Genomic DNA, 21,978 nt, shown 5'->3' on the forward strand with positions numbered 1-21,978 from the left:
TAATATCTGTACAGATAGAAAATGGTAAATAATTATGAAGAAAATTATTTCTTAAAAGCATGTCTCCATGCATATTTAAGAAACACATAATTTTTCAAATAATAAATTTAGTATTATTAAAATAAACAGGGAAATTTTTTTTTGCTTTAAAACCTATGATGGTTTCTTTTCCATCGATTCTTATGATTATAATAAGGGTTTTCATAGGTTCCCATTTGTTTAATGGAAAAGTATTACTTCTACAACTAGATGTTGTTACTCCAGTATTTAAAAGTATATGTAAAGAATACGGTTTGTATTCTTGAAAATGAAAATTTCCTTCAATAAAAGTATACAATCTTTGGGAAGATTTATTTGAAAATTTAATATATTCTATTTCTTATAGATTATATTGTTTTATAATAAAAAAAGATTTAGTTTCCTCAATTCTAGTTTTTCTAAATGAAGAAGTTGCTAAATTTAAAACTAAATTTACTATATGATAATAAGAGGGTTGAGATTGGTTATCTCCTAAAAATATAGGAATTTGATTTGGTAATTGAGTACTGGTTGTACTTTGAAATCCTGAAAAAGAATTTCTATAAGGTGTAGTAAAGGATTGATTGCTATGAATACTTTCAACATCATCTTTTGGATTAGAAAATGAAGGTAAAGCTAATTTTGGATTAGAATTAGGAATTTGTTCAAAAGTTTTGAAATAAAAGTTTTTTTCCTGAAGAGAAAAATTCTAAAGAATTTACTTAGCTATTTGCAAATTTTTCTTTAGAAGAGTTTTCTAATAGCCATCTTGTTAGGATAGAAAGATCACTAAGATTGATTAATTTTGGTTTTATTTCATATTCGAATGCTTGTGGTTCAAACATTTTGATTATTTTAGAATCTATTTGTTTAATAGATGTAGTAGAAACATTTGTAAATTTATAGATAGCAGTCTAATTAATAAAAAGATCATAAGCTTGAAAATCAATGTCAAAATATTTTGTTTTGATTCTAAGACAAAGACATTTTTCTATTAATGGATCTTTGACTGAAATAAAATAATTTGGTTTTATTTTAAATAAAACAACTCTAGTAGCTAAATTGGATTGGATTCCTCCAATTACAGTATTTACTGGGTTTGAAAATCGTTTATCCATTAAAATTGCAAGAATGGGTATATCCTTACCAATAATAAAAAGATGTTTAATAGTAATCATAATTATGCTTATATTAGTATATTTAATTTTAGGATATTTGTTGAGAAAATATTCTATTTTTTGTTTGGAAAATAAAGGGATTTCAATTGATCCTTGTTAGAATTATTCGCTATAATATCACCACATTTTTTTTTATATGGCATTTATACTAGGGTTGAAAAGTTTTGAAAAAATTAGTTTCATAGACTTCATTTTTTTTTATGAGCTGTAATTTTTTCAAAGTTTTTTCTGAAATGGTATGAGTTTTTCTCATAACATTTTTTAAAGAAGTCATTGGTTATTCTGATATTTGATTAGTAGTAGCAAAACTTTCTGATAGTGTATCTGTGTTAGATACTATATCGTTCATAAAAATATAATCTATTTCATTATTAGAACTATCAGAATCGGTTTCAAAAAATATTTTGTAAAAGATTTCATCATATGATAATTCATTTGCAAAACAAATTTAAAGATATTTTTGATAAAAGGGTTTTGATAATTTTCTTAGCACTTTTTCCCTTGTTAGGACAATTAGGTGCTAGATGACCTTTTTCATCACAAATAAAACATTTGCATTTTTTAGGTTTAGAAGTTTTTCTTCTAACTACAAATTTTCTTTTTTTAGGAATTTTGCCCTTTTGATTTTTCCATTTTTTCAAAAAATACCTTTTTCTTTTTGAATCGCTATTCATGATGATTATTTTTAGATATTTTGTTACATCCAAAATTGAACACATTATCAAGTATCTTAGTACATTGTTTATGACTAAGCTTACTTTTGATTTGTTTTTATGCCTATTTTTTAAGACAATATTCAATAATTTGGGATTGAACATATCTTATACGACTTCCTAAAGTATCGTATAAGTCTATACTAGGATTAGCTATATTTGATTTTTTTCAAACATAGTTCAAGATAAGTTGTATAATTTTGAAAACATAATTCATCCCATGGTAAGGGAAGTTTGTTAAAAAATTGATTTAACCAAAATTTTGAATGTTCTTCATTCAATTTTTGGTTTTCACTTATATAATTTTTGGAGTAAGCATCCAGGTTTAGGATGTTATAGAGTTTGAGTTTGACAAGAATATATTAAGCTTCACTATTGGCATCTAGATCTTCCATAATATTACATAATTCATTTTTTAGGATTTGGATAAGTGTTTTTAAAAGATCTTAAATATTTCCTAAAGCTAAAAGAGTACTTTTCTGGGTTTTTTCCATATCAATATTTTTTTTTTTTGAGAAATTGGAGAGCATCTTCTTACTAAGTACCACAGAAATAATTCAAAAACTTTTTTTTATTCCAATTATCTTTGTAGTGGGTTACAACAATAGACATTAATTGTGCCTATTCATCTATGGTTTTTCTATAATCTAAAATAAAGACTTTAGAAAAATCAAGATAAGTACCTCCAGAAGCTATAGATCTTTTGTTTAAAGAATCTATAATTAGGGCTATATTATTTTGAAAAGAAGTTTGATTGGTTTGGCCAACTTTTATAGTATTTTTAATTTTTTTTTTAGAAGAATTAATTTTGTAAAAAGGATCAACTGGATGTGTTTCAATTGGTTGATATAATTCAGGGTTTTCTTGAAAATCTAAAAATCTTAACAAATCATTAGCCTCTGGGTTAAAGACTTCTCATACTTTTCTTTTTCCTCGATCTGTTTTTTGCAAATGATGAATTTTTTTTTTCAGATATGGTTTCATCTTTAGAAGTATCTTCATTCTTGACAACTGGGATGGTTGCCAGAATATCAAAATTATCATCTACTGCTTCATCTTCATTTCTTTCATTGATTGTGTCGTAGTTTAACATGTAGTAATAATTATATTTTTTGAAAATATCTTTATGGGTTTCATAAAGTTTTTCAATTTCTTGAAGATATTCAACCCTCTGTTTAGAATCTGTTGTTTGATTCATTTTTAGTTTAAAATTTTCAATAAGATATTTATAAGATTTAAATTCCATAATGTCTTGGTTGGACTTAAAGGATGATGATGGTTTATCATCAGAAGCTAAAATAATATTACCATAAAATAAAGGTCCAAAATCAATGTTTTCTGATTTTTGTTGTTTTATTTTAATAGATATATTATCAATTTTTTCTTTAATATTTTTTATTTTTACAAAAAGTTTTTTTAAAGAAAGAAGAAGAAAGATCAACAAAACAATTTATAGTTCTACTTATAGTAATATTATGAGATTCATAAGTTGGATCTATATGCAAACTATAATTATAAGTTTTATCTTTATAGATACAATTATCTTCTTCATTTTATTCCATATTTTAGGTGCTTAAAACCAGTGCTAGTTTCTTTAAACAGTTTCAAAATGCCAATTAACAAAGGCAACTCCAAGCCCCAAGTACCAGCAAATAAACAAAGAAACAAAGCAATATGAACTTTAAAACACGAAATAGAAATAAAGAGATAAGAGTATAAGGAAGAAGACTTACAAAGATAGATTATTTCTTTGATATATATATATATATATGAAAATTTACAAAAGCACACTATATATTAGCACACACCAAGCTCTGTTACCATTTACACAACAGGAAAAAAGAAAAAGATAAAGAGGTAAAAAACTCTATATTGATGAAAAAAAATATAGTAAGAGAAGTTGCCAAAAGATTTCACCTTAACAAGTTCAGAGTGTGCCTATTTATAGACAAAATTTTAATATATAGTAACTGATTCAATAGTAATTAACTATGGTTTCTACGGTGATAATTGTCTGTAACAGTAGCTGATTATTTATCTTTTTACTATTGTCAACTATAGCTGATTGCTATCTGTTTGTTGTCTATCTATAACTCCAAACCAAGCTGTTTTGACTTGTCGACAGACACTGTAAACTTATTTTTGCTTGGAATAACTTATTCTTCTTGTATGTTATCAAGGTTAAATCCTTCTTCATCTTTCGGATTAAAAGATTGTGGTGAATTTGTCCTAGATTTATACAAATTTATAGAGTTTTCTGATTTATACAAATATCACTACACTCTTCTTCATCAATATAGAGTTTTCTACCTTTTGTATAAATGGTAATTAGCAATGGTCGTTGAAACCACTATGGATCATTACCATTGTCAACCATAATAGTTACATCCTTTTTAGATAATTACTCCTACCAGTCTTCTAGTCTTTCATTTTCTGCGTCTTAGGTGCCACATTAATGGCCATGACACTGCACAAGTGGGATTTGCAGTTTAATTTGCTATTAGCCAAGTCCTCTGTTTCCCCTAAAATAATATAAATTATTTCTTGGACTGGACGTTTGCCAATTGCTTTTGCCTGACAGGCTTTTTTTTCTTGGTGAGACAAGCCCTTACCTTGTTAGGGGACAATTATATCTCATCGCGGGCGAGGTGATGAGTTACAGTGGTTCTCATCGTGGCGGGTAGTGGACCATTCCTCAAAACAATTTCCCTAAATTTGACAAATCGTACTTTTTTTTTTTATGTATTTGAGTAATCTCTTTTTGACACTTGGTAGTTTCCTAACAATTTGTAATTTTCCTAATTGCCAATAATAAAGAAGAATTAATTTGTCTCATTGTGAAATTCAAATTAACCTCAACTTCAATCTGATCGTTACTATTTTTTGTCCTAAAATCCTAAATACCTCATTGACACGAGCGTCAAAATGCATTCCGAAAAATCAACTCTAACGCTACTTACCATGTTTTCTGGCTTCAAGTTCAAATCACCTAGGGATGGCGAGCTAATCCGTCTCCAACGGGTTTCGGCCCGACTCGACCCCACGGGATCGAGTTTTTTTTTTAAATTCGGGTTTTAGGGTTGGATCGGGTTCGGGTTTGCCTAAAACCCGACCCTACCCGACCCGATATTATATAAAAAATTATTTTTTAATTAATTATTTAATTTTTTATTATATATATTTATATAATGATATTTTTAAATATTTATATTTAAAAAATAATATTTTATATTTTAAAAAATAATATTTTATTAATTTCGGGTCGGATCGGGTACGATATACATGGTATCGGGGTCGGGTCATGTTCGGGTATGAAAAATCAAAAAAATTTTCGAATAAAATCGAATTCGAATTTAATAAAATATTAAATTGGGTCGGGTTCGGGGCGAGCAAAACCTACCCCAAACCCGACCCGATGCCAACCCTAAAATCACTTCAGCTTTAATCTTTTACCAGCTCCCTTCAAATACGAGACCCAGAAATATTATCAACAGTACCAATTGTAAGGTCGAGGAACACAAAGAAAACAAGTGGAATAAACCAGCTTGACATCGAAACCCAGATGGAAGAAGGTATAGTCGGCATTGATTTTTCGAACATTACTTCGCTTTCTTATTTTTTTGCTAAGAGATCAAATGAAGGGCAACAAAAGAACTGCACAAGAAAAGGGTAGAGAGAAAAAAAAATTGAAATGAGGGTGGAGCCTCGAGTGGAGGATTAAGTTCAAGCCATTGCCTATCAATCATTTTTTGTTTGCAGTCGCTGAAAAGTGAAATTCTTTGTGAATTTAGAATAATATCCAAATGGATTCATTGATAAAAAGTCTCTAAACTTGATGTAAATATTTTTGGTTAAAGTTTAAAGCCAAAGTTTCATACTAACAAAAAAAAAAAAAAAGTCAGGAAAAAATTCACAATTTAAAAAGAATGAACTCCTCCAATCTTTTCTCAAGAGTTATGATTCTTTTCCAACTCTAATTTCTTTTGCCAATAAAATTTTTTAAAAACATTTAAATATTTAAAATTTTAGAATTATTTACTTTTACTGAGAAAAAATCATAAAATACTAAATTAGAGCAAAATCTAAATTTAAGAAGATTTGAAGACAGAGGAAGAGAGGAAGGGATCTCATTGATTTAATAAAATTTGAAGAGCAAATTTTGATGAGAGGCGAATGAACAAAGAGTAATAAGAAAAGAAAAGTTCACCAGTGGAAGTCTGGTTATTTTTTGTGATATTAGAAACTTTGGTGGATTTGCAAAAGATAGCAGCCAAGGCCAATCAGTTGGCCTAACTAATTGTTTTCTATCCAATTTTTTTTTTCTAATGTCTTTTTTGGGCAAAAGATTACAAAAAAAATAAATTTTCAAAGAACTCTGAACATACTTACAGGGAAGAAAACCGAGCTGGAGAAAGGAACAATGATGTGAAATGGTGAAAGTATTTTCTTACGTGTAATTTTTTTAAATAAAATACTTATTTAAAATTTACTTGTCACAAATGATATGTTTTTAAGAATAAAGTTTAAAAGAACTATAGTTTGAGAAATAAGATTTCAAATATCCTTAGTCGGAGATAAAAACTCAAAAAGAAATTCACACTCCATCATCACAGGTTTTGCCAGTGAATGAATGGCGAAACGAGATTGGCTAATAACTGTTGACGAGATCATTACTGTACTAACCACAAGCATCTTCAATGGAAAGGAATAAATAAACACTGCCCTTCAACTAATAAATTATTAGTTAGTAGAAACTAAAAAGTGGAAGAAAAGTTAAATTCAGATTAAAATCCCATGTTCTGGAATTAGAAGCATCAGTTCACATGGTAGCAAGTGCAAAAAGCACATGGAAACTAACATTAGCCAACACAAGGGATTTCTAATACAACTTCATCCTATTCTTTAGAAAAAGGGCTTCTTGGTTCCTTAAATCTTTGATCAAAACCACGGTTGTACAATTCTTCCATAGCCTCATTGATCGTACCTGCAATGCTCAATTGATCCTCCAACAATAGCATAAATAATGCAAAAGGTAGATTCCATTTAAAAAGGATATTGTTCAGGTGCAGATAATATCTAATTTAATGTACATTACATAATAGTAAAGCAATTGCCATTCACATTCCAAGCTGCAAGAGAAATATATACTCTGATGGACGAGGGAAGAAGTTTAATTTATTTCTTCAAATTCCAACCCCCATCACGTTCCTAAGCCAATAATCAATCAATAACCTATTCCCACTTTCTCCTTATCATAGATCACAACAGCTAACTTAAGCTTTTTTATAGCTTCTGACATCTTAATCAAATGCAAATGTAAACCATGTGTTGTAGTCTTGTAGACCATCATATGTCCCCCTAAATTACAATTCTGAAACCTTAACCATATGCTCGATCAAAAGAACGTATTTATGAATGATTTACCATTTAGGATTGATGAATTTGTATAGGAAAAAAGCAAAATTTATATGATAACCAAACCCTAATTCATCCATTAAGACTAGGTACATTAAGACTAGGTACGTTAAACCTCTTGTAATGGATTAAGAAACATAGCCGTCAACTATATACCCTAATCTTCTAAGGCTACTGAAAACTTAGAGAAGACAGGATGGGGCAGTTAACATGTTATTATAACAGTATGACTGGATCTCAGCATGGAAAAATATCTTCAATCCCTTCGAAAGGAAGTTCAGATAGATAACACAGTTTGTAACGTAGCATCATGGATCCAATCCAAGCATCTCACAAACTCTTAAAACATGGATTTACAATTCAAGGGATTCAATTTTAACCAACTAATGTAACAAAAAAAAAATCAAAGTTAACTGGATCTCAGTCTGTTAAAAGTGTTATCCTCCTTTCCTTCCAAAGAAAGTACTATCAGATAGATAACGCAGAATAAAATTAACATCTTCGATCCAAAAAAAAAAAAAAACAGAAAAGCGAAGAAAAGAGTAGAAAGAAGCATCTCAGAGAGAAAATGCCCACTTTGTTTCTTCACTGACAATCAAAGTGCAAGGATAACAAATTAAATCTCCTCATTGATGCCCATTTTTTTTAACATTGGAAACAAAAAGCTATCAAAAACAGAAAAAAAAAAAATCAATCACTTGAAAATGGAAGCTCAGATTGTTGTCTTAAAAAGACCAGTTCTACTTTAGAAGACATGGTACCTTGTAACACCGGTTAAGTCCCAACCACCCCCTCCTATGGTGAGGCTGTGTTTAACGAAAATGGCAGCCGTTTATAGGGTGATTAGAGACAAACCCTAATGGGCCTATTGGAAAGTAAACCCATATCTGGCCGAGAAATAAGTAGAGGGATTCGTTTGCCATTCAGTTTCGGACTGGACTGGCTGAAGGCTCAAGCCTTTTTCAGAAAAGAGCAATAAATGTATGGGACCTATATCTATTTGAAATGTCTTATGGAACTAAAGCAGAGTAAAGTTTTTGAGTCCAACGGTAATAACCAAGTGCCGCCTAGCGCCTATTCTAAGCTGTTGCATGGTCTTGCTTAGATTATCTGGTGATATTATTGCAACGGCAACATTACATGATTGGTGGGATATTAAGAAGGCTAGCTTGAGTAAACCGTAGAAGCCAAAAGGCTCATTCTTCGTTTAAGGTCGTGGATCAATTAAGTCCTCATTATCCATTTGAGGTCGTGTATCAATTAAGACCACAAATACATCTCCAAATTCGTGCCACAAAACCCAGAAGCCTATATATGGAGTCTTGCCTCCTCTCCCAAGAAAAACCTTTTGACAAAATTAGCATTGATTGAACAATCTAGACGCCAAAGGCAAATTCAACACTTTCTTTCCTTCTGTCTGGTTATATAAGATTCCTCACTGGTTTATGCAGTTACTAAGTTTAAATCTACTTTGAATCCTCTAGTTAGATCCTCAGGCTTTCTAAATCCGACTTGTTTCTCCAACATGGGTCTTATTCTTGGTAAGATCACTGTAGAAACTCCAAAATATGAAGTGGTTCACTCCTCAGCTGATTATGAAATCCGAAAATACCCTCCTTCAGTTGTGGCGGAAGTCACGTACGATCCATCTCAGTTCAAGGGGGACAAAGACGGTGGCTTTTCAGTCTTAGCAAATTACATAGGTGCCTTAGGTAATCCGCAGAATGCAAAACCTGAAAAGATTGCCATGACTGCTCCAGTGATTACTAAATCGCCCGGAAGTGAAAGTGAAAAGATTGCCATGACCGCTCCTGTGGTAACCAAGGGTGACAAAAACATGGTGACTATGCAATTTTTGTTGCCAGCGATGTACAAGGGGGCGGAGGAGGCACCCAAGCCATTGGACGAGAGGGTGGTGATAAGGGAGGAAGGAGAGAGGAAATATGGAGTGGTGAAGTTTGGAGGAGTGGCAACAGATAAGGTGGTGGAGGAGAAGGTGGATAACCTGAGGAAGAGCTTAGAGAGAGATGGGCACAAAGTGATTGGCCAGTTTTTGCTGGCTAGGTATAATCCTCCTTGGACTATACCCGCTTTCAGGACTAACGAGGTTATGATACCAGTTGATTAAGTACTGAACTCTGGCTTTTGAGTTCTGCGAAGGTGGTTTGTTTATTATATTTGTTTAGCTGTACTTTTTCTCACAATTATCAGTCTTCGCAGATTGTGGTTAGTTTATTATGCCAGTTGAGTAAGTGCTGAACTCTGGCTTTTGAGTTTTGTGAAGGTGGTTAGTTTATTATATTTGTTTAGCTGTACTTTTTTCTCACAATTATCAGTCTTCGCAGATTGTGGTTAGTTTATTATATGAATATTTTGAAATTTTTGATGGATTTCATTGCCCGCTACTTTCATCTCTTTCTAATAATGTTTTCTACTATTGGTATTCATTCATTAACATGCAACCAACCATTAGCCCCATTGCTGGAGTCCTCTTACCTAAAAAAGATGCATTTTATCATTACATCAAACTTGATTTACCTGCTTGGTTTCTGGCATGATGTTTTGAACATACACCCAGCAATCTTCTGTCTGGTACAAGGTTCATTTGTTAACAAAATAGTGCAGAGATGAGAGTAAGGGATCTAAAATTGAATAACTATGAATCAAAATGAGGAAAAAAAAACTGAATGTTAACAGAGTAGACTTTTTCCCCAGAAGATGTTAATAACTTTTATGAATGGATGTCAAATGCTCTAAGGCCTAACCTTGTACCCCCAATTAACAGTCAAAAGCGAGTAATTAGCCTGAGATGCTTCAGTCAAATGTCGACAGCACATATTGTCAAACAGACAAAAAAATAAATAAAAATAAAAAACAACATAAGTTTAGAAATGAAATTTGATTGCATAGGCCGTAAACATGGCTTTATTAGCATATGAGCTTTCTCTGATTTTACCTTTCTGAGTGTTGAACAAACAGGTCACAGCCCCTGAATGGGCAAACAACTTTGGAATTGGCAAGCCATGAACCTTTCTCAACCTCTTCAATCTCAAGTTTCAACCGCTGAACAGCTTAACTACGATAATGATGATATTGAAAAGGATAAGTGGTAGTCTCAGGAAGTGGCATGCATGTATGAGCCCAATTATTTGCCCCTTAAGTGTATTTCTTCTACCTCCTTGAATTTCTGCCAAGGTCCATCCTCTTGGAGCAAGGAACCTATCTTCATTTAGTATTGCTAATGCATTGGCAAAGAGCAGCAAACCTTCTATCAAAGTCCAGAAGCCCATTTTCTGCACAAAATAAGGTTTCAGTTCTCAAATTCAGGACAAAGACTTTGGTTTCATATTGAAATAGTAATAGGTGGTAGTGAAAACTGAAAACTTCTAATTGGATTGGATAGGGGTGAGATGTCTTGCACTCCTTGTAGGAATAAAATACTAGAAAGAAGAATTCGTCTCTAGAATAGCAAGTTAGCAACCAAAGATGCTCGACTCTACTACACTTTCCAATTATAACTCTCAATGCATATAAAACATAGCCTCAACATCCACGAACATAAAGCACCTCCTTCTACCTTGTAAAATCAAGGAGTAATGCAAGTATATGACTGTCTTTTTTAGGCATTTTTCGCTGGTCTCTGAGAAAAGCCCTATCTTTCTCTAAATATTAGAGCAGTGCATTGAATTTCTAAGATTAACATATCTATAATTTCCCATGATCACCTTGCAATCAGCTGCACCAACCACATGTTTTAGCTCCTGGCTTATCATATCATATTTACCTAAGCAAATGGCATGTTCTATCTTCAGAAAAGCCCATTAGCTATATAGTCTATGAAATATAACTAAATCTTAGAGCAACAGGAGAAAATATCAAAGAATCAACGTATATTTACAGAAGCATTACTGCTTTGAAATGTGATTCCATAAGTACTGCAAAAGTTCAGCCTTTGATTAAATTTCACAAAACTAATCAACATGCAACAGATTATACAATTATAAAACAAAAGATTTAGTCCATATCAGGTTTACGATTTTAGGGTTCAAGTAAAATAAATTATGGCGGGCATAAAAGAATCTCAAATTTGTTCCTGAAATTAGCTCTCGATGTAATTCAGATTTTGAGAACAAAATGAATTAAAGCAGGCGTGTTCTTGGAAACGGAGGAAACTAAAGATACGAATTTTCTTACCAGAAACAAGAAGCAACCCAAGAAAAAATTGTTTAGACTAACAAATTGTACTCCGTCAGATTACAGATTAGTTTCATCAGCTAGAAGCAGAGATCAAAGAAGAAGGGAAATGAAGTCAGAAAACAAGCCAACCAAAACCCTTTTGGGGAACCGAACCAACAAGAAAGCTGCAAAAGGACAGCCGATTTCAGCTTGTTGGGCCACTTCGGATTCAGGAACCTTTTGATCTAACGTATGAGATCGTCCTTGCTTACGTGTCCCTCGAGTTGCTAGCCGTTGGATTTGTCCTTTCTTTCTTACATGACCCGAAACTTAAGGCCCATAAAACACGACCCGATAAAATTTATCAGCCAAAGGACAAGGAAAAACCATGCATAAATCAAACGGAAGCTTCATAATAAGTTTAAATATTTTTGATCGGATTATAAAGTTATTGAATAATAATGTAAATTATTGATTTTTTTAATTTAAAAATAATGAATTACCTATTAATCTGTCAAATTAATTTTAATTAATTATATTAAATATTATTTATTAAATAAAATAAAATTTTGATAAATAAATACAATTTATTTAAAATTCCTAAAAAAATATATAATATTTAAAAAAATTTTAATTAAAAATTATTTAACGTAAAAAGGTTAGAAATTATATAAAAAAATTAGTATCATTTGATATAAAATATATTTAAAATGTCGTAACATATTAAAAAAAAATTATAATAATTTTTAATGTAATGAAAGTAAAAATAAGTTTAAAAATATTATTGCAATGTAAATAATTAAGTTGATAATATAAAAAAATTATTACCTTAATTTCAAAGAATAATTTTAAACCAATAAATAAGTATTAATGTAAAAAAATGAGAATAATTATAAAATTGATATTATTTAACATAAAATGAGTTTGAAGTATCGTAATATTATAACAAAAAGTTGTGATAATTATAAATATTATGAGAAAGTAACAACAGACATAAAAAGATATTGTTATAACAAAAATAATTAAGTTGTTAATGTAAAAAAATGATTACAAATAAAAAATAATTTTAAATCAAAAAATAAAAATTAATGTAAAAAAATAAAAATAACTGTAAAATTAGTATTATTTAACGTAAAATGGTTATAAGTATCTTTATATCTTAATAAAATATTGTGATAATTTTAAATGTAATAAAAAGTAATAACAAATGTAAAAAATATTATTAAAATGTAAATAAAAAAATTGGTAATATAAAAAATTATTATTACAAATAAAAAATAATCTTACACTAAAAAATAGATATTAATGTAAAAAGATAAAAATAATTATAAAATTGATAATTTTTTATGTAAAATGATTAGAAGTGTAGTAATCTCTTTAAGAAAATATTAATATAATCTTAAACATAATAAAAAATAACAATAAATATAAAAAGATATTATTATAACATAAATAATTAAATTAACAACATAAAAAATTTGTTATTATAAATAAAAATAATTCTAAATTAAAAGAAGTGTTAACGTAAAAAAAGTAAGAGTAATTGTAAAATAAGAATAATTTGACATAAATATGTGTTAGAAGTGTTGTAATCTAAAATAATAATAATAATTGTAAAATTAATATCACTTGGCATAAATTGGATTAGAATTGTCTTAACACCTTAATAAAGAGTTGTAATAAATTTAAACATAATAAAAAAAATAAATATAAAAAAATATTATTATAACATAAATAATATTTTTAGCAACGTAAAAAAATTATTATTACAAATAATTAATAATTCTTAAAAAAAGTGTTAGTATAAAAAATAGTAGTATCATTTGACATCATAAAATTGATATTATTTAATGTTGTAATACCTTAAAAAAGAGTTATGATAATTTTAAACGAAGTAAAAAGTAAGAACAAGTGTAATAAAATATTAAACTTAATAACTAACTTGACATGTAAAAGAATTGATATTTTTAAATTAAAAAGTTCTAAATAAAAAAATTGTTAGTGTAAAAAGATGAAAATAATTATAAAATTTATATCATTAAATGAAAAATAAGTTTGAAATGTCTTTTTCTCGAAAATTTTTTTAATAATTCTAAATGTAATGATAAAAATATATAAAAATATATTATTAAAGGTAATTAATTAAATTGATTTTGTAAAATAAATTGATATTATAAAATTAAAAAAGATGTCATTTTTTTGTTAAATTAATAAATAAAATAAAATTATGTATATAATTTTTAATGTTTACCAATTAATATGTTCTTTTTTTTTAAGTTATATTATTCTTGCAATTTATCATGATATATAATGAGATATTATAATATTTTATGACCTTAAAATAAGGTTGATGTATTGCGATAGAGAAATTTTAAATCTTAGATCTTAGTTAGGGTTGGGACAAAAATTAAAAAAATCAAAAATTAATTTAAAATTATAATATTTGATTTAATTTAAATAGATTTTTTTATTTGATTTGAATCAAAATCGAAAATTAAATAATATATTAAATTTAAATTGAATTTTAAATCAATAAAAAATTAAAAAAATTCAAAATGAACTTAATTATATATTTTTATTAATTTATATATATTAAATTTTTGTAAAATAAAAATAATTATTATATATATAAATATATTAAAATATATTAAAAATATTATAAAATAATATATAAAATATAAAAAATAAATTTTAAAACAAATTAATCGAATTAAACCAATAAATTCAATTTGAATTGAATCATTCGAATCAAATCAATTTAAAAAAAATTGATTTAAATTTTATTTAAATTTTATAAATTTATAATATTATATATATTATAAAAAAAATAATCCAATCAATCCGATTGGAATCATATCACCGTAATCCTACTACATTTGAAACAAAACGATGGCATCACTTCTTCAACTCCCTCACTGTCTCTCACTATTCTTGAACTCTTCGAACCCAAAGGTTCAGCTTTTAAGTTGTCCCAAAATTGTCGCTTTACTAAGTGCCCCAGTTGAAACAAACGGAGCCATTGAATCTCCAAAACCAACTCGCCGAGGTAGGAAAAAAGAAACCAACTTCGTCTTCTCCAGAAACTTCTCCAGTAAAGAAAACAGCGCGCAGGAGAAAAACTCTGCCTGAAAATGGCTCTATTGAATCTAAAAATGAGGGAAAAGAAGAAGAGGAGCTAGGAGATTTCGACGATGGCATGGATTTTCCGTACGACGAACCTCCTTTGATCCGCTGCTTCGGCGCTGCACAAAAGGAGTTTGTACCCACACTTAGAGTGAACAAAGATGCACCCAGATAAATACCCCCACTTGAAAATGCTTCAGTGGGACCCACCAGAGTTCGGGAGGTGGGCCGCCATCCAACGTGGTAATATCACACGTGAGACTTGGAGGGAGAGCTGCATTTATGGGGAAAGTTGAGGAAGACAAGTTTGGCGATGAGATTGTTTTGATGATGAATAAAGAGAAAGTGCAAACCAGAGGTGTCAAGTTTGGTGAGAATGTTAAGACTGGGTGTACTTATATGAAGGTTAAGTTTGATGAGAATAGGAAGTTAAAGATGGAGACTGTTTAGGAATCTGCTGAGGACTCTCTTCTTAGCTCTGAATTGAATCTTGCTGTTCTCAAAGAGGTAATTTTTTAAAAACTTACTGTTGATTCTTATGCAATGAAATTCCATATGAAAATTATAGGAAAAGTTCACTTTTTTTTCCTGGAGCATTTTATGAAAATGTGAAATTGATCAAGTATGATGCTGCATATGTACTTGGAGTGGCATTTCTGTAATTTGCTAGTGAATTTTTCTTGTTAATTGAGTAGTTGATAGTTTTGAGGATATATGAATCTTTGAATCGTGATATTTTTTGACTTGTTAATGTGTAATCCAGTTTGGTCAAGATGATTAAAGTAGATCATATGGTTAAATTGAATTTGCTTACTGAATTTGGATGTTTTGCCATCCAACATTAATGCTGGCTAGGATTTTCCAGTTCAATTCAGAGGTTTTAACATATTCCACGCAATCTACGTTTTTAAAGCAATTGCATGGTCTAAGAAGTTTGGGGAGCTCATTTTTTTTTTTATTTGAATTTGCCATTGCCCTTGTGGAGATCACGTGATGAAACAAGGGAGGTGATCAAGAAAGACTGGAACAAAGCAAACATTGTTGAGGTTTCAAGGCAAGAGTTAGAGTTTCTTCTCGGTGAAGAGAAATTACAGGCCTCAACACCATGCTGAAAGTTTTGATTAAACCAAGAATCGTCGGGACTACTATCGTTATACCCGTGAGGAAATCTCTCCACTGTGGCATGATGGACTAAAATTTCTGTTTGTGACCGATGGAACACTTAGAATACATTAGTTTACACCTCCATTTGATGGTGTGGTTGTTGGGACAGAGGATGTGCGAAACCATTCACTTGTGATTGAACTGGTTCCGGTGATGCTGTTGTGGCTGGTATCATGAGGAAACTGACCACTTGCCCTGAGATGTTTGAACATCTAGATACCTCAGAGAGGCAGCTAAGGTTTGCAGTTGCAGCAGGAATTATATCACAGTGGACAATTGGTGCTGTTAGAGGTTTTCCTATACAAAATCTGAAAGAACCGGTTTATGTACCTTCAATGCGGTAGTTGAGAGCCAGAGAACATGATAGAAAATTTTTGCTACTTTTCTAGGCAGTTTATGAGGTTTTATATCTGATGAAAATGGATAAGAAGTCTTGAAAGAGGAAGAGGCTTTATGTGATGTACACAGCTTAGAAATGCTGAATTCGATTCAATCCATCTTGAGTAACTCTATCGTTAGCAAGTCCTGGATACTTGTAGGTGTGTCCGTGTGTGTAGGTGAGGGCTAGATTGTACAATATATTCTTCTAATTGAATTATTTTTTTCTGTAGTCAGCAATCCTCCATCTTTCTATGATCCAATATTCAGCAAAATTATGTTCACACGATTGTTTAAGCCAGAGGAAATGGTGTATTGTTTGAATCCGGAAGGTAAACAAATTTCCCTTGAATCCCATTAGTTGATGTGAATGCTAAGCATAATTTTCTAATATCTGCCACTGGACAGTGGAGACTACCAAAAGCAAACTACTTTGGTGGTTTTATATTCGATCAAATCCGTATGGATTCCCTCTTAGGTTGATGAACCCTTTTTGTTTTTGCCTTTTTCCGCTCAATGTTTGATGCAGTTAGCTTCCATCTTTTATTGTTGTTTTTTTTTTTTTTTTTTCAGTAAACTTTATGCAATGTTAGACCTCCGAAGCTGATAAGACACTATCTGTTGGCTAGAATAAAAAGAGGATGATGCAAACATTCAGGAAAAAGAAAATGTGAATGCAAGCATCTCCATGTCGGAACGGCCTGTCCTCATCTACTCCTGCCGTTCGGACATTCAAATAAATTATTGCTATCTCCTTGGGACTTGGCCCTCGGGAGTAGTAGTAAAAAGAAATATCAATATTGGAATTTGGAAAGTTGGATCTTCAGCTTTTTCTTACTCCAATAATGCTCCACATGCCAGCTTCCCCGTGTAATCTGAGCTATAAATGATTTTAAATCCAGCTGTGCAGTGACATCTTTATTCCTTTTTCATTAATTTAAACCTTATATTGCAGCAGAATCAATTTGGGAAGACAACTGCTAGTTGTCCTGAAATCATTAGAAAACAAAAAAACTGTATATATCTTTTTCTCATTTGTCCATAGAAACACATCGGTCAACAGGATTGTCTTCATTCTTTTCATTTCCTTCTTTTTCCCTCAATAGCGAAAGAGTCAGGACTGGTTCTTTCATCTTAAGAATAAAGCTATCATTTTTTTAAAAGAAAAGAAGAAGAAAATGAAACTGAGAACGAAATAATAGTATCTGCTTGGAACATTTGGGAAACAATCTACATTATGTACTATTCCAGATATTACATCCGAATTCGTGAGAGGCTGATTTGGCAAATGCTTTCTTTTTTTTTTTTACAACCAAATTATTTGAAAATAATAATGAATAAATCAATACTGTGATTCCACTGTGACATATGCGCGTGTGCCTGTATAATTAACCTGATTTGCCTCAGAATTATACATCATCTTCATCTTCTCTGCTTACCTAAGTTGTTGGTTGGGTCGTCTAACAAAACTGAACCGGTACTGTATGATTTAGCTGACATCAAATCAAATGAGAAATCTGAAACCATAAGATTTCTCAACCCTGTAGGTGGTGGCTGCAGCAAGTCTCCCTACCAGGGAAGGCACCTTAATTCAAGAATCCCTATCATCCATCCTGCAAAGGGCAGTATATAATTCAACTGACATAATCCACTAACAAAAATACTATCTTTGAATTGAACTCAAGGTCTCGTCGAACTTCTGGCTGCTAGTTTGCTGCTTCCGAGATCTGTTACAGATGCACCCAGGAAGGGGGTTTGCATAAAAATTCTCCTCTAGTCGTGGTGACTCTCCTGGCTGTCTTAGGTACGGCGCTCCAAGCCTGTCAGAGTGTAAACTCTTTACTTTCGAAGAAAACTGTTCCCAAGATATTACATCCTCATCCAGCTGATCAATGAATTTAACAAAATTTTGTCTGAAATAAAAGATATTATGTCAGTACAGTAGTCTTAATATCCCCTCTTTAAGAAAGAAATTCAGCATGTATCTAATACCCTAAAATGAACAGACCTGTCAGGGTTGATGGTCTTTCGAAATCTTTCAAACCTTCTGTGCCCCTGTACCGCTTTAGCCATATTACCATCATAGGTATAAACAAAGACGTCACTTTCAAGTGCCACAATATGATCCAAGGCAGCAAGGCGATTCTGATATGGCTTGAACAATTCCAACTCTTCTTCAGTTGCCAAAGTGGAATGAGAGAAGACATTTGGATACTCTGAACGGAAGGCTGCCATGCTATTGCTGCCATAAATCTCTCCTGCAACAATGTAGATAGGCGTGCTGGTAGGGTAACCCATGGCCTTGAGGAACACGGCTGCCTCTCTAGGGGTCATTGGACATCCCCCCTGTCTTCGCCGTTCTTCACTATCTATCTCTTTCTCCTTCCAGTGTCTAACATTGTATCTCATAACCGTGAGTTCATCACCCTCTTCTAAAGTAAGGTTATGGTTGCATCCCGTGAATGCAAGCATATCCTTCTCATACCTGCAATTAAGATTAGCTTATTGGGCTTAGAGAATTCAAAAGGAGAAATACTACTAGAAGCCAGTAATGACGGTACCTTAAGTGTAAAGCAATGTATGGCTCATTATTTTTCTTTAGTCTATCAACTAAAGTCCTCCCAAGATCCTCTATCTCTTTTGTATACCTGAGAGCCTCATAATTGGCACGGCACCTTAGTCTTTGAATGGAGGTTGCAAGGCCATTATTAGCAAGCCTTGAATCACTATGGGTGAACTTGATCACCTTATGTCGCTTTAGTAATGGGAGAACCTCCTTTTTGTAGTAACTAGCCTGCAAATGAAGCATCTAAGTCACCTTCCAGTAACACTAAATCAAATGAAATATCATCATGCATTTAACAAATTTCAATCCTTTCCATACCCTTGACCAGGAAACAGGGGCCTTTACACGGGGCTTTATTGATGTGTACTTAACGGGTAGATAGTCAACAATTTCAATATCATCTTTCAGTACATTGATGAAGTGCCTCCAGTCAAATATATCCTTAAAATCACTGTCCAAAATGTATTAAAAAAGTTAACTTTTTGAAGCTTATAACAACGAACAAAACCAACATCAAACTACTACAGTGATTAATATTACCTTGGGTCTGTCCAAAATGACTCATGATCAAGAGAAGGAAGAACCAGGGTGGCATTCATTATCTTGGCAACAGCAACCATATCACATATCTATAAATCAATAGAACCAACAGATTAGCTTGCGGAAAAGATTAAAAAGTAAAAAATCAAAGGTCTTTCCAAAGTCTATGAAAAACAAAGTTATCAAGAGTCAAACTTACCCCTGTTCTCATTTGATTCAATCCACCGTTGGCATGAACAATAATATAACCATTAGTCTTTGATCCAGTCCCTGAGGAAGTTAGTTCAGACTATTAATAAAAATCACATACAAATCTCTCTTTTTTTGTTAAGTGCTTAACACGTTGAGAAAGGAACATGACATACTTATTCGATTCTTAGGTCGAGATATACATTGCTGATAATTTTTACTGTTTGGTTTCATCCAAATTTCTGGGATCTACAGATAGAAAAAAAAATAATAATAAAACACGTGAGCATAAGGAACAAAAGGTAATTTTACTAAATCAACAAAAAAAAGTAACATCATTTACTTTTAATTTACTATTACACCAACCAAAAAAAAGCAAGAATTTCATGGAAAGACGTAGAATTCCATGGATAGGAAGTCAAACAGAGACTGCAAAGAATATTCATGTGAATGCACAAGGAAAAGCCATCAAAAAACATAACAGCTAACTCAACCAAATGAATGGTCAAGATAAAGTAACCCAAAGACAGTGAAAATTGGCTGTTTGGTCAGAGCCACCACCCCTCAAGAAAATTCAATGCAAAAAAAAAAAAAACCCCTATTTCATCAACCATTCAAAATTCATCAAAAAAAAAAAAAAGAAATAAAACACCAAGAACAAGGAAAGAAACTCACAGAGACCCTCTCGAGGACGCGTTTGGGTATGGAGTGTTCAGTCTCGGCGACAACGCGTTGGGCCAAGGCCCAATCCTCTTTAAACGTTTGTAAGATTAACAGTCCGTTTTCTGTTTTCCATTTGCCGTTAAGCTCAACGTGACTACTAAGAAGCGAGACTTTGAGAAAAAACGAAACAACCGCCATTAACAACAGAACTCCGAGGATCTTACGGCCCATGTTCCTGCCGGAACCCAAACTCTGAACCATATTAACCGCCCAATGACACGTGTTGTCAATCCAAAGGAACCATGTATCGGGCACCCAAGAAAATAACAACTTCCTTCGAAGTAGCAGATACCTGATAACAGGGTGATGGTTTTGGTGGTGATGCAAATAATGGGACCCGCATGAAGAAAAACTGGAGGGAATGTAACCGTTGGGGTTGTCGGCTTCTTCATCGTTAGAGGCGAGGGGATAATAGTCCGAACAAGAAGATGAGTTGTTGCTATCCGACTCTGCTGTTGTCGGAAGATCTGCCACGCGTCGTCTTGTAGTGGTGGGTCCTCCTTGAATTGGACTCCCGTTTGCCGAGTTGTTTGTACCTCCCGACGACATCTTATCGCCGGAAGTTTAAAAAAAAAGAACGAAGAAAAAGAAGAAGAAGAAACAACTCGACGGAAAATAAAAGAAAAGAAAAGGAAAAGAAAAAGAAAAAGAAAGGGAGAGAAAGGAGGATTCCGCGATTAAGGCAGAAGCAGAGGTGTGAAAATATTTGCTATTTCATATATAGTGCTGTGCCACACTTTCTCTCTGTAGATTTCTTTGTTTTTTTTTTTTTTTTAGGCATGATGATGGACGATTAGGTAACGGGGACATGTTTTTATGGGTTTCTTCAATTTTGTCTTCCGAGGCATGGTCTGTTGGGTTTTTTTTTTTTCAATCATTGTTACGTTGAATTGTTTGATTGAATTTACTAAAATATCCTTTCTTTTACCGTTTTTTAGAAAAGTTTTTTTTCTTGCAAATTAGTCACCCAACTTTAGAGCTTATTTTAAAATGGTTATTAAAATATTAATTTTTTAATCAATTTTATTTAAATTTGAATAAACATTTATTTGATCACTCATTATTAGTCTTTAACGACATAATAAGATGGTAGTACTACTGACATGGGTCAAGACTCAAGTTTCATACTCATGAGACTCTAAGATACGAGTATGGATTAATCTGACGTTTTAAATTAGTTTAATTATCACAGTTTACACTTTTATAAGATATTATCTGTTTTGATTTTTTTAATTTTATGATTTTATCTCATAAAAAATATCTCATAAGTAAAAAATAATGTAAACTCTTATATCTCATGATTAAATCTAATATACAATCGATATAGAATTCATGATTCATTCTTAAAACTGTGATACTACGTTATATGCACTTCTACATTATTTGATAAGTCATTATGTGATATTTTAAATTTTAAAGATTAAAAATTACAATATATTATATATTATATTTTGATCACTAAACTTTTTATAAATTTTTATTATGATCACTCAATTTTAAAAGTTTACAATTTAATCACAAATAAATAAATTATAAATTTTTTGGTTGCATGAAATTAAATTATAAATTTTTTATCTTATTATAATTATACAATTTAAATTTAAAAATATATAAATATTATCAAATTGCTGAATTTACTATAATAACATTACTTCAAATTTTTGTGATTTTATTTATCCAAATAAATTCAAATATGTATTTTATATTTTATAATTTCAAAATTCTAATTACAGTGAAACTTCATAATTTTAATTTCATGCAATAAAGTATTAAAAGAAATATAGATAATATAAAT

General features: G+C 31.2%; 3 protein-coding genes, 3 non-coding genes and 1 pseudogene across 7 annotated transcripts; 2 read left to right on the forward strand and 5 right to left on the reverse strand.

Moving 5' to 3' along the window:
• Positions 1–7,553: 7,553 nt before the first annotated feature.
• LOC149520331 (small nucleolar RNA snoR27) lies at positions 7,554–7,645 on the reverse strand. Its single transcript, XR_016326601.1, has one exon. It is a non-coding gene; the product is annotated as a small nucleolar RNA snoR27 (small nucleolar RNA).
• Positions 7,646–7,736: 91 nt separating this feature from the next.
• Positions 7,737–7,835, reverse strand: LOC149520332 (small nucleolar RNA snoR27). Its single transcript, XR_016326602.1, has one exon. It is a non-coding gene; the product is annotated as a small nucleolar RNA snoR27 (small nucleolar RNA).
• Positions 7,836–7,874: 39 nt separating this feature from the next.
• Positions 7,875–7,963, reverse strand: LOC149520333 (small nucleolar RNA snoR26). The gene has a single exon (XR_016326610.1). It is a non-coding gene; the product is annotated as a small nucleolar RNA snoR26 (small nucleolar RNA).
• Positions 7,964–8,361: 398 nt separating this feature from the next.
• SOUL-1 (SOUL heme-binding family protein) lies at positions 8,362–9,714 on the forward strand. The gene has a single exon (XM_022911906.2). It carries the CDS (start codon positions 8,850–8,852, stop codon positions 9,450–9,452), a length of 603 nt encoding a protein of 200 aa, XP_022767641.1. The 5' UTR covers positions 8,362–8,849; the 3' UTR covers positions 9,453–9,714.
• Positions 9,715–10,008: 294 nt separating this feature from the next.
• LOC111312008 (protein transport protein yos1-like) lies at positions 10,009–11,881 on the reverse strand. Of its 2 annotated transcripts, none has more exons than XM_022911907.2 (2): positions 11,050–11,493; positions 10,009–10,617 (listed from the first exon to the last, which is right to left on the reverse strand). In XM_022911907.2, exons 1-2 carry the CDS (start codon positions 11,095–11,097, stop codon positions 10,381–10,383), a joined length of 285 nt encoding a protein of 94 aa, XP_022767642.1. In that variant the 5' UTR covers positions 11,098–11,493; the 3' UTR covers positions 10,009–10,380. The 2 variants fall into 2 exon arrangements, with proteins under 2 accessions (XP_022767642.1, XP_022767643.1); XM_022911908.2 differs by lacking the exon at positions 11,050–11,493 and adding an exon at positions 11,519–11,881 and having other exon boundaries at positions 10,103–10,617.
• A 2,480-nt stretch (positions 11,882–14,361) lies between these two features.
• LOC111312010 (fructokinase-like 1, chloroplastic) lies at positions 14,362–16,274 on the forward strand (annotated as a pseudogene).
• Positions 16,275–17,350: 1,076 nt separating this feature from the next.
• Positions 17,351–20,991, reverse strand: LOC111312009 (O-fucosyltransferase 19-like). Its single transcript, XM_022911910.2, has 8 exons — positions 20,136–20,991; positions 19,637–19,709; positions 19,471–19,541; positions 19,272–19,360; positions 19,050–19,182; positions 18,727–18,959; positions 18,174–18,650; positions 17,351–18,078 (listed from the first exon to the last, which is right to left on the reverse strand). The coding sequence occupies exons 1-8, from the start codon at positions 20,730–20,732 to the stop codon at positions 17,829–17,831; spliced, it is 1,923 nt and encodes a 640-aa protein (XP_022767645.1). The 5' UTR covers positions 20,733–20,991; the 3' UTR covers positions 17,351–17,828.
• Between the last annotated feature and the right edge of the window lie 987 nt (positions 20,992–21,978).

The sequence above is a fragment of the Durio zibethinus genome, chromosome 1, assembly GCF_047325235.1.
Source record: "Durio zibethinus cultivar Kanyao isolate XHJ-2024 chromosome 1, ASM4732523v1, whole genome shotgun sequence".
In the NCBI taxonomy this organism is placed as follows: Eukaryota; Viridiplantae; Streptophyta; class Magnoliopsida; order Malvales; family Malvaceae; genus Durio; species Durio zibethinus.

Bases quoted from the DNA above. Each gene is read 5' to 3' on its own strand.
- SOUL-1 (XM_022911906.2), top strand. From the start codon at position 8,850: ATGGGTCTTATTCTTGGTAAGATCACTGTAGAAACTCCAAAATATGAA.
- LOC111312008 (XM_022911907.2), bottom strand. From the start codon at position 11,097: ATGATAAGCCAGGAGCTAAAACATGTGGTTGGTGCAGCTGATTGCAAG. The intron at 10,618-11,049 runs GTGATCATGGGA...TATTTTGTGCAG, and splicing joins TTGGTGCAGCTGATTGCAAG to AAAATGGGCTTCTGGACTTT.
- LOC111312009 (XM_022911910.2), bottom strand. From the start codon at position 20,732: ATGTCGTCGGGAGGTACAAACAACTCGGCAAACGGGAGTCCAATTCAA. The intron at 19,542-19,636 runs GTATGTCATGTT...TAACTTCCTCAG, and splicing joins TCGACCTAAGAATCGAATAA to GGACTGGATCAAAGACTAAT. The intron at 18,079-18,173 runs GTCTGTTCATTT...CTTTTATTTCAG, and splicing joins AAGACCATCAACCCTGACAG to ACAAAATTTTGTTAAATTCA.